This window comes from Aethalodelphis obliquidens, unplaced genomic scaffold, assembly GCF_003676395.1.
Source record: "Aethalodelphis obliquidens isolate GAN/ISIS:26980383/991018 unplaced genomic scaffold, ASM367639v1 scaffold14, whole genome shotgun sequence".
Lineage (NCBI taxonomy): Eukaryota > Metazoa > Chordata > Mammalia > Artiodactyla > Delphinidae > Aethalodelphis > Aethalodelphis obliquidens.
Window position 1 is genome coordinate 5571226 of NW_020837958.1, and position 15403 is coordinate 5586628.

At 43.7% G+C, this 15403-nt stretch overlaps 1 protein-coding gene across 4 annotated transcripts in view; it reads right to left on the reverse strand.

The window, feature by feature from the left end:
* EXT2 (exostosin glycosyltransferase 2) overlaps positions 1–15403 on the reverse strand; it is a 137343-nt gene that overhangs the window by 31890 nt on the left and 90050 nt on the right. For all 4 annotated transcript variants that reach the window (XM_027114944.1, XM_027114942.1, XM_027114945.1 and 1 more), the window contains 2 exons: positions 14140–14329; positions 6578–6744 (listed from right to left, as the gene is read on the reverse strand). In XM_027114944.1, the coding sequence (XP_026970745.1) occupies positions 6578–6744; positions 14140–14329 (357 nt within the window). The remainder of the gene's footprint in view (positions 1–6577; positions 6745–14139; positions 14330–15403) is intronic.

A 15403-nucleotide genomic window follows, 5' to 3' on the forward strand; every position in this document is an offset into this window, starting at 1 on the left:
AGAATTGGAAGCCTATAATTTATTCATTAAGTTACAGAATACTAAGTAGAATTGTGACAAAATTAAAGAAAGAATAAATAATTAACCAGAGACTGATATTATGACTATTGGGACTCTGTGTCTCACCTTCTAGGGGAGGGAATGCAAGGCCTGTATATGTACAAAGGACAGCTGCTGCATCCTTCTTAGTGAAAAGAATACAGTTGTTACTGTTGCTGCATGAAGTTCAAATATGTGTAGAAGGGTCTGTATGGATGCTCTGGGGTAGCCAAAGGGGTAGACTGCACTGGTTATAAAGCTACTGACTTGTAGCCCCAAGCCCTGCTTCTAAATTCTGCCTTGTGATGCCAGGGCTGAGACTCTGCAAACATCTCACCTTTGCTAGGTGGTCTACCAACAGGGTGCACTAGAGAGAGACTGGAATACTAGAGAAAAGAAGGGAATTACTTCCTGTTTTGCCTGCTTTTCCCAACAGTGTGGCATTTCACTCCAGCAGCAGAATGTGGTTCTAGCCTCTTCCGGCAGAGCCAGCCTTACCCTGACCCCTCAGAAGTACTAGCAATAGCCAGCCGGTGGCCCCTCCTCAGAGGTTTAAGGCCCAGCCCCGGGGGTGAGGGGGTGGGGTGGGGGGTCGCTTCCAAGCTTCTAGGTTCTAAGGAACCCAGCCTCTTCCCTCTCTTCCTTTGTTCCTCCCACCCTAGGGGTAGTGGACGCTCCCTGGAGTTGTTCTCTCTTTATACTTTCAGTAGCCCCTGTGTGCGCTCTCAGCTCTCTAATACCTCTATTAGAAAATTTCATATACTAAATCCATTCTGTTGAAACAATTAGTATAGATTCTGTTTTCCTGACTGATACGGATTCTTATTTGTTAATATTGGAATAGGAAACAAAATGTTCAGGTGTTTTTACCTTCACCAAAGAGAGGTTTCAAACAAATGGGTTTGAATAGCACAGAGGCAGAAATAGAACAGTCACATAATAAAATCTTCCCAGGTGGCACGGTATGGGGAAAATAGCACCAAAATGAGTTGTATGCCCTTATTAAGTGCCACTTACTAACTGGGTGATACTGGATAAGTCATTTATGGGCTTCATATAGTTTATGGATGGGCCTTACCTATAATTAAAAGTGAGCAAACTAGATTATCTCTAAGTTTATCTCCAACCTGAAACTATCACTTTATTTTCAAGAAGTCACCAGTAAAACCATCTGGGCCTGGATTTTTCCTTGTAGGAAAATTTTGATAACAACTTGAATTTCTTTAATAGAGGATACATATTCTGTTTAATTTTACATAAGTTGTAATTTTCAAAGAATTTTTACATTTCATATAAATTTTCATAATATTCTTTTAATGCCTGTAGGATCTATAGTGACAACACTTCCTTAATTCCTTTTCATTCCTGATAGTGAAATTTGTGGGGATTTTTTTGTTGTTTGTTTATTCTGTTTTTTAAAATTTTTTTTAACATCTTTATTGGAGTATAATTGCTTTACAGTGGTCTGTTAGTTTCTGCTTTATAACAAAGTGAATCAGCTATACATATACATATATCCCCATATCTCCTCCCTCTTGCATCTCCCTCCCACCCTCTCTATCCCACCCCTCTAGGTGGTCACAAAGCACCCAGCTGATCGCCCTGTGCTATGCGGCTGCTTCCCACTAGCTATCTATTTTACATTTGGTAGCATATGTAATTCCATACACATACGTTTTTATTTCTTTTGGAAGCTGGGTCATATGAAAAGTATAACTTTTTTTAACTTTATGAGAACCTGCCAAACATTTTCCCAACCTGGTTGTACCATTTATCATTTTAACCAATATGTATGAGAGTTCTAAGTTGCTCCACAGTCTAACCAACATGTGGCACTATCAGTATTTTAAATTTTATTTCATCATTCTAGTGGGTATACAGTGGTAACTCATCGTGCTTTTACTTTAGAATTGCCCTAATGACTATGAGGTGGAGAGTTTTTTCATATGTTAGTTTACATCTCTATATCTTCTTTTATGAAGTAACTGTTCAAATCTTCTGCCCATTTTTTTTTTTTTTTTTTTTTTTGCGGTACGCGGGCCTCTCACTGTTGTGGCCTCTCCCGTTGCGGAGCACAGGCTCCGGACGCACAGTCTCAGCGGCCATGGCTCACGGGCCCAGCCGCTCCGCGGCATGTGGGATCTTCCCGGACCAGGGCACGAACCCGTGTCCTCTGCATCGGCAGGCGGACTCTCAACCACTGCGCCACCAGGGAAGCCCTGCCCATTTTTAACTGACTTGTTTTCTTATTACAGAGGTATGAGAGTTCTTTATATATTTTGAAAATATTTTTCCCAGTCTATGACTTGCCTTTTCATTTTCTTAGAAGTGTCTTTTTAAAAAGTGTTAATTTTGATGAAGTCCAATTTGGTTTCTTTTATATACTGTGCTATTTGTCTCTTACTTAAAGGAAAAAAAACAAACATTGCTTAGCTCAGGTACACTAGAACTTTTTCCACTGTTTTCTTTAAGAAGCTTTATAATTTTAGTTCCTGCGTTTAGGGCTAGGATCCATTCTGAACTGACATATGGATATCAAATTACTCCAGCACCGTTTAGTGAAAAGCCTGTCCCACCGCTATTGAACTGACTTGGGTCTTTTGCTGAAAACTGATTGATGACACGTGTGGTCTATTTCTGGACTCTATTCTATTTCATTGATCTACACGTCTAAGTTTACACCAGTACCACAGAGTCCTGATTACTGTAGCTTTATAGAAGTCTTAAAATAAGGTAGTCCTGCAATTTTGTCCTTCTTTCTTAAAATTGCTTTGGCTTTTCCAGGCCCATTGTGTTTCCATTTCAACTTTAGAACTAGCTTGTCAATTTTAACTTTTTAAAAAGCCTTCTGGGATTCTGGCTGGGCTTGCTTTGAATCTATAAATCAGTTTGGGGAGAACTTCCACCTTAATGATAGTGAGTCTTTGGATTCAGACGTATGATACGTCTTTCCATTTATGAAGTTGTTCAGTTTCTCTCAGCAATGTTTTGTGGTTTGCAATGAACCTATATGGCCCCCCTTTTTAATACATTTTTCAAGCTGACCCTCCCTACCCCTTCTCCAGGCAACCACCGATCTCTTGATCACTAAAGATTAGTTTGTGTTTTCTATAAATGAAATCATAAAATATGTTCTCTTTTTCATCTTGCTTCACTCACTCGGCATAATTATTTTTCGATACAACCATGTTGTCGTATGCATCAAGAGCTCATCAATTTATTACTGAGTAGTATTCTATTGTATGGATATACCACAATTAGTTTATTCATTCAACTTTTGATAAGACTTTTTCTTTTTCCCCTCCAGATTTTGGCTTTTACAAATAAAAGCTGCAAGTACAAATACTAATACTTGTATTAGCGTACAAGTATTTGTGTTTACTTATGCTCTTATTTCTCTAGGGTGAATCTCTGTGAGGAGAATGGCGGGGTCACATGTAGATATATGTTTAACATTTTAAACTCCAAACTGCTTTCTAAAATGGCTGTATCCAGACTGTGGATCACAGTGAAGTGGAAAGGCACGCAGGCCAGAATAATCTCTCTCCTATCTTTCATATGCAGGCTGGTAATGAAGATTTATTCATTCATCAAATATTACTGAGTACCTGATGAACGGACTGAATTGGGTTAGGCAAAGAGGATACAGCAATGAACAAGACAGCCGTGGTTCTGTCCCTACGGGGCTTACATTCTAGAAGAAAAGCAGACACTAAACAACACACTTCACAATTATTTGCTCACAAAGAGGTAGAGTGCTCTAGTCTGGAGACTTTCTGAAAGCTTCTTTTGATCTGAGCGCTGAAGGATGAAGAGCAGTCAACAAGATAGATACAGTCCTAACACACTGTGATAACTGTGACGAAGAAGTAGTTCTGGGCTCCAACATAACTCTCCTAGGACATAAATTTTTGTTAACTGATTTGTTTATTCATTTACTCCGTCAAGCTTGCATGAGAGTAATCCTAGCCTTTGGCATAAAAAACAGGATTTAGGAGCACCATCTTCTGTCTTCCGATTCAACACAAAACTGGGTACCCTCTCCAGAAGAGAACTGTCCCTTCTGAATGATGGACACAACCATCAACCTTCCTCATGAATCAGCGGAATCATGAGAATGACAGCAGCAGTCGTGGCAGCAGCTGCTAATGTGGCATCTCATGAAGAGCAGAAGAGCACGCTGCCCACCACCCAGAACGGGTACTTCCCGAGCGCTGTCCATGTGGTGGTGCTACACAATCTTATCTAATGTACGCGACAACCCAATGAAGCAGACACTGTTAGTGCCATTTTATACAAGAATAAACTACAACCCAGAGAGATTACATAAGTTGTCCATGGTGACAGAGTAGAAACTTGGGCCCAGTACTGTCCTAACTTTGTTCATTATATTAATTACTATACAAAAAATAACTTTACAAAGTTACCCTAAAGCACTAGTGGCAGGGATGCCTGAAAAATATTAGTTTTCCTTAGCAGCAAGGTAAGTTAGTGATGGACAAGGGATATGCTGATGGTTCTGAGGACTACTTTTGAGGACCAGTAGTCTCTGACATGGTAAAAATCCTCAGGGAAGACAGTATAGTGTCACACAAACTTGAATTTAAACCCCAACTCTTCCACTTATTTACCTGTGTGACTGCAGGCAAGTTATCTAACCTTGCTTAGTCTCAGTAAAGAAGGTGAAAAACAAGAACTGCCTTGCAGGTTTGGGAAAAGATCATTAATGTATGTAAACACCCAGTAAATTGATAGGAACATAGTAAGTTGTATATAGATAGTAGTTAGGAAAGTTGTTCCTTTCATAGCATCTGGAGAAGATCCCAATTACTGGAGATGAGGCGTTTCCCTGCCCGCTACTCCTCTGATACACATTACTTCTTTAGAGGTAATGTGGAGTAAACACAGGGCATCAGAGGGAAGAGGTGAAGATTCAAGCTCAGTCCTTCCGGGTTTTGCACTTCCTCTCATCAACACATTTTTTGCTGCTTGAAACGAACTCAAGGTTGAAAGAGATCCCAGGTTTCAATATTCATGAGATCCCAAGATTTCAACTCAAGGTTGAAAGGAATTCATCTAGTCTAACTTCCTTTTATTAGACTTCATTTAGACCAACTGAAATATCAAAGAGGTAGCACTCTGTCCATCTTGGCTACACCATTTGGAATGTTCCCTTTTTCAACCTTCCTTTTACCACAAAAATAAACACATGGGTATGGTCTGAAGCCATTACATGCAGTGGAGAGAAAATACTGGCAGAAAAACTGGTTTTGCCATGAGTTGCCTACTTATTACTTAGAGGAAGAAGTAGGTAATTTGCTTTTTGAAAAAATGGGAATGATAGTGTATGAAACATCATCCAACACCCTAGACGTGACGATCCGAAAGAAAGACACCAATATGAATAGAAATAAATCCAGAAAGATGAGTGTATGTTTTCCTAGCTAGTCTCATGCCTTTCACTGGCCAGTAATGACATCGACCAAGGTATCACACATCAGTCTATTTCACAATTTCTTTTATACACAATGGATATATAAATATATTTTATATATATAGTAAAAACCTGGGAAAACTTGAGCTTTTAATTTTTGGTGGTGGCAGTGGTGGGGGATTCCTATTTCTTCCCCTTAAAATCCACTTCTAATTTAAGGCTTAGAAAGTAAATTTCTATAATAAATATATGTATCACATATTGCTTCATTAGATAAAATTTCATGATTTCTTAGAACCTCAAATTTAACAAATCCTAAAAATGGTTACCTCTCTCCCAAAGACAGGATGACTACGGGGGATAAACTCCCCCCCACCCCGTGCCAGCTGTAGCTAATTGATTTGTACACTCTGTTTTGCTTGGGTCTGATACCACCATTACACCCCCGCAGCCGCAGGCCTCAGCCTGTCGCCATCATGCATCTCGTGTACATCCTCCCTGACAGGACTCATCAATTCCTACTGCTTTTCACCAGGCCTCAGCTCTGGCACTTTCCCCGGGGGAGACCTTTACTGGTCTCCATACTTAACCCCTGAACCCAGTCTAATCCATCAGCCACATCGAATGAATGGTGATAGAGAATGTTTCTCCCCAAAGACAGGCAGCCAGCCTCTCCACTTAAAGCTCAGAAAGAAAGCCATCAACAGGGTCTGCTTTCTGTTTGTCAGTGTCGCCAGCTTCTTCACTTATTGATGTTTTTATTGTTGCTGTGCCCAGCTGCTCGAGTCGGGGAAGTGGTATTCAAGGAGACATCAATTAAAGTGCTTGTTAAACGTCATAGATGCTCTTTTGAAAATGTCCCCTGGGACTCTCCCTGGGAGTTCCCAAAACCGGTGGATGGCACAGCTGTCATTTTGGAATAGGGTTTCCCCAGAGTTCTAAAGAACAGCTTCATAACCTACACTCCTACGCACAGCTTTTGGACGCTACTAGAATTTAGAAATTACGACTTTACAGAATGAAATATAACACTCTTTAGTAGGAAAGACAAGCAATGGGCAATAACTATCAAAAATGTAAATGCACCGTTTGAAACCTCCTTACCTCATAACCGAACTGCAGCTCATCAGAGGTCAGCATAATGATATCGTCGTCAATGGCCAGAACGGCCTCCGTCTCGATTTCATCGTAAGGGAAGAAACGGTTACTCAACTTGTTTTCAGCAGTTCTTACAACTTTTAAAGGAACCCGGATTTTGGGCCACAGAGAATCTGGAAAAAGAAAAACCAAGGTATTTATTACTCTCCTAACTTCTGTGAGGAGACAAGCTGGTGAAAGCATCGCATCACAAATGAGATGGAAGAATCAACTCACATCCATGACTCTCATGAAATCCACACGCACAGCTGTGCAAGGAGAAACTCTTATAGGTGCGTTTTTATAATATCCCACATTGTAAATACTTCTATCCTCTCTACATCCTTACAACACTACTGATTCTCAATGTTGTCTTAACCAGAATCCACAAAGTGGCTTCAACTCACAACTGAGAGACAGAGGAGCAAAACGACTTGATGAAGGTCACGGTGATGAGAGGACGAATGGGCTCTGGACTGCCTCACGCTCAGGCCCGTGGTTTGAACACTAGGACTCTACCACCTCTGCGCAATCCTTCCAGGTAGGTACACCCTAGCTCGAAACCTGCCTGCAGCTCTGCTGGGAAACACACGTGCTGAACACAAAAGCGCCTGCCCCCATCACGCCATCGCCAACAGCTCCCCAGGCTGCCAAATCCACCCTCATAGAACTGTGGCCCTGAGGGAGTTCAGCTTTCCTAACTTAGCACCTTACCGCCTCGACAGCCCTGCTCTCCTGACTCACTGGGCTTGGTTTCTCATTATGATCAATTTACAGAGTAAATATCGAATATCTAGGTCCAATTACATGGGATTTTCTGGCATACTGAAGAAACACAAACTCATGACTTGCCTTACATTTTTCCCATTCTACTTTGAAATGACTGAAGCCATTTAACCTCAGGTTCCTTATTTTAAAGTGCTGTGTTTAGCACAGCATGAAATTAATACTTGTTTCAATACAGGACCCACGTCCACAGACCTCAGCGTTCTCTACAGAGGGCAGTTTGTTCTTCACGCAACATTTGTCAAACGAGAATAGAAAAGGTATCATACTGCTTCCAAAAACCCAACACGTAATTGTGGGAAGGTCTAGTTTTTGTGATTCTTGAAGCCCCGAGATGCCTGTGGCCACTGCAGAGTCACCATACTGAAGGAGAAGTGTGACAGAGGGAAAATCAGGAGGGAAAAAAACCTGTCTTGACTGACTGCAGATAAAATCTCCTACGCATAATTTACAATACATCCATGTAACACGTTGGGGTGCTCCAAGGGTCTTAGAGGAGGCACCCCCAAGGGCAGCTTCCCAGCAGGTTCTGCAGATACCTTCAACAGCAACTCAGTGAACTGAAGCCCTCGACAGTACCCCGGCTGGCCTGATAACAGCCCCTGGACAACTTCCTGCTGAATTCCGCGGGTATCCAAGGCGGCTGCTGGTTTCTTGTTTGCCAGTCGTGGCCTGCGGCACCTGAGAACCTTCACCATGCAGTGGGCTGCAGCCACCCTGTCTCCAGCCAGGTCTGAATCTCAGACCTAGCTGGGGAAGAGGCTCTCCCAAGTTTATTTCCTGTAATCCTTAGAGAGCTCTTTTTTACCGTTTAGTCACCAATCTCCTATTCCTAGTTAGTAATTCTTTATATTAAACTTTTCCTGTTCAAGTTACTGTGTGGTTTCTGTCTCCCACCTGGACCTTGACTAACATACTAGGGATATCAGAAGGATTATCAGATGAAAGGGGAATTGTTTTCTATGGCCTCTGAAGTTAGAACCATGACCAATGGCTGGGTGGAAGTTACAGGGAAATTGATTTAAACTCTAAATAGGTAAGAATTTTCTGATGCAATGAAATGCCTTCGGCAACACCATGTGCACTTCTATTTGCAATGCACTAACTTTAGAGACCAAACAAGGTGCCTCTGAGGTCCTAGGACTGTATGGACAGTAACACTGCACAGAAAGAACAGTCTCTGGAAAGAGCTTCAAATCTCAGGTGTATCCATTACCAGCTATGTGATCCTGAACAAGTCAATCACGTTCTGCCTGTTTCTTTGACTGTGAAGATGGAAGAGGAACACCACCTTCACACGTGAGAAGGTGTGAGGATGAACGGTAACGCATTTAGCAACATGGTGCCCGGCACCTAGCAGACATCCACTAAGTGTCAGCTGTGCTTTCCCTTGAAAGTCTGAGTCTATTTACAGACCAAAGGATATTTTTGAACCTTAGATAGCGGTGGCAAAGTGGTACATGTCAGATCTGGTATATTACTCTGACAAGCCAGGGGCGTGTCCTCAGCATGGATCTTCAATGTCTACTTTGAGAGGAACAGAATCCCTGCCATTAATCCTCTGGAACTGAGAAAACCTAACACACTAGCGGAACAAAAGAACGTGGAACTTTGGCCATGTTAATTTCACAAGGCAACAAACAGCCTCTCTTTCTGCAGTACCTACAGAAAACAGGCTAGCTGCTTGGGTTAAGTGTAGACGTGCCTCCACCCTGGATGAGATTGGGACTTGCACTCGGGGAGTGTGCACAGCATGTTCGACAGCTTTCCACATTCTTCGCCTGCATATATCCTAAAATTACTTGAGACAATGTCCATAAAGAACTAACCTGCCTCTAGAAAGTCTTTGATGGGGAAGTTTTAGAAGGTGATGAAGGCCAAAGAGGATGATACGGGGTGCAGATGGGAATGCAGAATGAATCACGGCTCTTTTGGAAATGCGATTACCTCTTCCTGTTCTGGGTTGGGGCTGGATAGCCAAAGGCAGCTTCGGCAAAAGGAGTCTCCATCCCAATGGTCCAGCTGTTTATGAACCATCGTTACTACAAGACAGGACTTCAAGCAGAATTCCCAGTTTCTTGTTTTCACTTTTTTTTTTTTTTTTTTTTGCGGTACGCGGGCCTCTCACTGTTGTGGCCTCTCCCGTTGCGGAGCACAGGCTCCGGACGCACAGGCTCAGCGGCCATGGCTCACGGGCCCAGCCGCTCCGCGGCATGTGGGATCCTCCCGGATCGGGACACAAACCCGTGTCCCCTGCATCGGCAGGCGGATTCTCAACCACTGCGCCACCAGGGAAGCCCTTGTTTTCACATTTTCAAATAAAATAGGCCTCTAAGAAAGGGAACTACCTTTCTCTCGGGCTTTAGCATCCCTTCCGTGGAATACAGAGATAAGAGGGCAGCAATCAAAGAATAAGCATTGTAATTACTCCCTGCCCTAAGCAGATAATGTTGATATGGGACTTTGATTCTGTTTAAAAAAATAGGGGGACTTCCCTGGTGGCTCAGTGGCTAAGAATCCGCCTGCCAATGCAGGGGACATGGGGTCGAGCCCTGGTCCAGGAAGATCCCACATGCCGCAGAGCAACTAAGCCCGTGCGCCACAACTACTGAGCCTGCGCTCTTGAGTCCGTGAGCCACAACTACTGAGCCCCCGTGCCACAACTACTGAAGCCCGCGCGCCTAGAGCCCATGCTCCGCAACGAGAGAAGCCACCGAAATGAGAAGCCCGCGCACCGCAACAAAGAGTAGCTCCCGCTCGCCACAACTAGAGAAAGCCTGCACATCGCAACGAAGACCCCATGCAGCCAATAAATAAATTAATTAATTAATTAAAAAATAGGACAGGAGCATGAGGTAGGAAAGAAAAATATAGGTGAGAAAGAATAGAGGTTTTTTTTTTTTTTCTTTCTTTCTTTCCATTAAGTATTTTCAAAAGAATAGATTTACTCTTCTGCCTCTCCTTGAGCCCCTGATAAGGACCTGGTTCATCTGCATAATCCCAAATTAGAGAACTGACAAAGCATGACGATTTTCTGAGCGCTAATTGGCAATCTGAATAGATACAGTGGGGCCTAGTGCGCAGCGCATGAGCTTTGGATCCAGAGAGACCTGTGTTCACGTCTGGCTCTGCCATTTTGCAGCTCTGTGATTGAGGCAAGTTACTCAACTAATGTGAGCTTCACTTTTGTAAAATGGGAAGAATAACAGCTTCCTTGCAGGTCTGTCATAAGGAGCAGAGATAATACGTGTAAAGCACTTAGCACAGTTCCTATTCCTTGGATATAAAAGGTACTCAGTGCATGGTTATAATAACGCTACATCATTCTCATCTTCACAGATGGATTCTTGTAAAGTCTAGGAACTTCACCTCCCCTCTGACAACTTGAAGAGGTGTAGACAGAAGAATATGGGGTGACTCCTTAGGGTGCAGAAGCAAACAGTGTCACAGCTAGAAACCTTCAGCCTCTTGCTACATTGCTTATCCCAGATGGGCTCTTCTTCTTTACTTCTTGAAATTCTAAATGGAACCACATGAATTATAGCTTGTGTCTCATCCTGTGAATCTGTAGCTGGCAAACAGAAATGTCACCTTCCATTCACACAAAGTAGTCTGAAAAATAAGATTTCTCAAACACATTGCCAAATTTATGAAAAGCAAACAGCTGAGCCAGCTGACCTGATAACTTTACAGTTTTGAGCTTTAGTCCAGCTTGAAGGAGAAAAAGAACTCCTCGCGTTAAGGATTTTTAAAAAATGTGTACCGATTAACAGTTTTCTCCAAATTGGATGCCAAGAGCCACGTGAGCAAGAATTCTCCGACTCTGCAAAGGCACTACACAATGTTCAGGTTGCCTGACGATGACCCAAAGCCCATCCTGGCGATCACTGTCACAAACACAACCACAGATCCACCAACTAAATGATCAGATTATCTCCATACAAATCTCGAGCCCCCTCCAGGAGTGCTAGAGCTGCCTGGTGTACAGCCGGTCCCCATGCCCCTCACTCCCCAGGTCCCAGGATTCAGCTCGAAGGAAGAGAGCTGCTGCTTCTACTTCTCGCTTGCCTCTTCCGAGGTGACCATCCTGAAATGCTCAGCCAATCCCATCCTGCCTGTTAAGAACTATGAGAGTCCCAATCTGAAGCTGGGGTCAGGATGGGGGGTTCCTTGAGATCAACTCAAATTTAAAACTGAAATCAATTAAAACAGAAGGCTGAGTTAAACCTATCTGAAATGTACAATGTAACAGTTTCCTTCAGACAGGGGCCAGGGGCCAAGCCTAACAACTTTTATATCCATCAAGCCTGGAAACTAAAGAGCCGGGGAGAAGGAAGGCAGTGGCTTGCCTTTTCTTCTGACAGAGCTCAAAACCAACGTGACGAAAGCTTGCTGGAAATTTCTATTGCCTAGTCTAAGTATTTACTTAAACTTCAAATCCAGCAATTTAGACTTAAATGTAACCAAAAAGAAAAAAGTATTTGCTTGGGTCGCAGAGTGAAAAAAAAAAGGTTGGGGGGGGAAGGGGGCAATTTCTGCCTACACTAACCCTCCCAGCAGCAGGCATGTTAGCCACAATATTTATTCTAGTAAATGTAGAGAGAGCGGAAAACATCACTTTTGCCTCTAATATTTCAAAGCCTTGGACTTGCTTTTTAAAAAATATATATGTTACTAATGCTGTACATGAAAAATCAGATGCTTCTGCTGGCACGAGGGCCAGAGCTGACAGCCGCCTTCACCAACTGAACCAACACCCCACAGAAGAGTAAACATGGTTCACGTTCTCCCTTAACAACCACGTCACCAGAGCTGGAGCCCTGACCTAAAAACCACTGTTAGAAAAAAGCTGGTCCAGTCCCTAACCGTGTCAAAATTAGGGCCTCATCAGTTGAGGGCTGTCTTTCCTCTCTAGAGCCAAAATATTTCAAAAATAAACTAAACTCTTGGTCATAGAATTAACCGCTACACTTTACTAGGGTGTACCAAAAATTAAAACTGAACACCCAGCTCCAAAACCTAGGTTTGTGCTCTTGCTTTTAGTTATGCCAATGTAGGGGCTTAGACCAAGGAGGAAGAAAAAGATTTCTCCTTTCTCGTAGTTTGTAATGATACTTGCCCCAAAGAAGTGACTCAAATTTACAATAACTGATTCACCTTAAGCCCGAAGGGGCTAATGAAGTTTTCTAAGGACAGAACTGCCTATCTGGGCAGGAGGGCGGGGTGAGGGTGGAGGCTCTCTGAAAGCTGGTGGCCTCCGCGTGCGTGCAGGAGCATGACTGCAGCATGACACAGAGTTGTTCCGCGTCCCACGAGGGACACGGGACACGCAGCCTTGCTTCTGAAAACACGACCTCTCCTTTATAAATGAAGAGACGAATGAGCAACGCAGTACCTCCGATCTCCCTCACTCTGGTGGACCAGGGTCTCCCATGACCACCCCTGCGCTGCTCCTTTTGTCCCGTCCTCCTCCCTTTCTCCCTCTCAGATGGTACCTGGTGCCAACACGTTCCGCTTTCTTCTACCCCTTTCCTCCTCCTTTACTGAGAGTTAAAAAAAAAAAAAAAAATCCAGAAATGTTGGGAGGAAAAAAACTTGGCATAAAAGATAGTTAATAATAATAATACAAAAGGCAGTGTGCTTCAGGGCACACTATGGGCATACTAGTCATTTAAAACAGCTACTTTGTTTACTATACTGTGGCTCTCTGAATATAGAAAGTAAGTATTTATTCTCTCAGAGAACAAAAGTCCCACCAAGTAAAAATGTTTAAATGTCTCAGGAGGACATTTAAATCCTGATTTGCCTCACAGACAGAAGTACGTTCTTCTCCCAGCCTAGACTACGGATCTGCTACTGGGAGTTTCCAGGGTTGACTATCCTACTTCAGTATAACCAATTAAACAAGAACAGCCATAAAAAGTGCAGATACTACTGTCACGCAATAAACTAGACCTTATCGGTGATAGTGGTGCACATTACAAACTTCAAACTCATTCCTTGCTCTAATCCGTCAGAAACTTCCTGGCTTTAATAGGCTATAAAGGGCAGGAGCTTTGAAGTCCCTGGGATTAGGATCAGTAATAGACGGACTGAATGAGAAACAAAATGCAGGTGGAACGTACTCTATGCGTCCTGAATTAAAAACAAATCCAGTGAATCAAACAGCCCTCAACCCTAGCTTCCAGATTACGGGGGTGGCCAAGGCAAGCAACAGAGCCATTAAGGATGAGCCGGTGGGAACTTCCAGAGAGGGCTCACTCTAAGGAACTGATTCAAGCCCGGGAGGGCGTGCCTTGCTAACTTTCCCCATCGGAGGTGAGGCTGTTCTTTTTGAAGAAGAGCACAGTATCAGAGCAGAGATAAGGAAGGAGAAAACTAATGCCTTTTAAACTGAGTTTTCATGTAAACACATCAGCTGAGATGGCCGAGGGAAGCTGAGATCTGTTTTCCCAAGGCTGATGGCCTTTGATCCTATGATTCCTAAGCCCTCAAACACTTGCGGCTACAGAGCAGGCCGTGGGCTTAGAGTTAAACGGGCCACCCTAGAACAAGGATGGGATGATTGAGAAAACCGGGGTCATGCTGTCTCAGAAATGGCATTACTGTTGACAGAGCAGGAAAATTCATTTTAAACCAAAGGATGCAAATCATTTGGCCATCCAAATATCGACCCAGCTGCGGGGTTCGCTAACGCCCAAACCAGGCCTTTCCTGAATGCACTGTCTCCCCTCCCTTCTTACCTTCTGGGGGGTTTTTATTCTGATTATTCCAGACGACCAGCAGCTTGGATAAACTGGGCACCTTGGACACTTCAGTGATGACCCGGAAGAGGCTCTCCACTCGGTCGTAGGTGAGGACGATGGCCGTGAAACCTTGAGACTGTGGTGGTATCAGTGGTAGGAAGAGCGGGTTGCTCACACTGCCCCATTTCTGCAAGAGAGCACATGAATGTGGGTCAGAGAGGGATCTAGTAACAATGAGGCTGATCTCTTTCCCAGCGTCACCAATAAACCTGAACATGGGAGATCTGATGGCCTTTCCCATGACCAATCCAAGGGCCAAGCAACTGTTCAAAGTCTTTCCCTCAAAATCTGTGCTGATGCTCTTTAATTAAGTTTGGCTCTGATACCCCTGAACAAGGGGCAGAGAAGTTTTGCAGCTGAGAAGAGATTTCTGGTCAAACATGGCAGATTAAACACATGCATTTATCTTCATTCCCTCCCCAAACCCACTAAAGTGGGTTAATAGATATATATAGATATACATATAAAAGTGCAGTTAATAGATATAAATCTACCCAGACAACGAAATGGGAGCAGAGACAGCAGCTGATGAGCAGCGTGAATGTGTTTCTGAAAGATGGAAAGGGGCTGGAGAAGTGATGACAGCACAGGAGAGGGAGAGCTGAAACCCAAGTACCAAAAGGTGGGCGGAGGGTAGGGGGAGCAACAAGGCAAGCAAGCCCCAACTGTAGCCCCACAAAGGCTCAGTGGGCCCTTGTGAGTAAGAGGAGGCGGCTGAAAACAGGAGGACTAGTTAAAATATCTGTAAGGAGCAGCGACGGACTCAGGGCACAGGCCTCCCCATCACCTACCCACTCAGCCAGAAAACTACTCTTCTTCCCTGCCCGAGCTAGAGAAGGGAGATTTATCCTCTGAGGAAACTGAAGCTCTAGACATGGAAACACAGGCACAGACGAGAGGAAAATGCAATTAAAGCCTATATTTTGAATGATGAGCTCTATGGCCTTCTGCCTTCCTCCAGATCCCAAAACATCGGCAGTCATGTGGTTTACTTGCCACTCCATGATCTTACAGCGAAGCTCCATCACCTTACAGCGAAGCTCCATCACCTTACAGCGAAGCTCCACCACCTTACAGCGAAGCTCCGCCACCTTACAGCGAAGCTCCGCCACCTTACAGCGAAGCTCCACCACCTTACAGCGAAGCTCCACCACCTTACAGCGAAGCTCCATCACCTTACAGCGAAGCTCCACCACCTTAC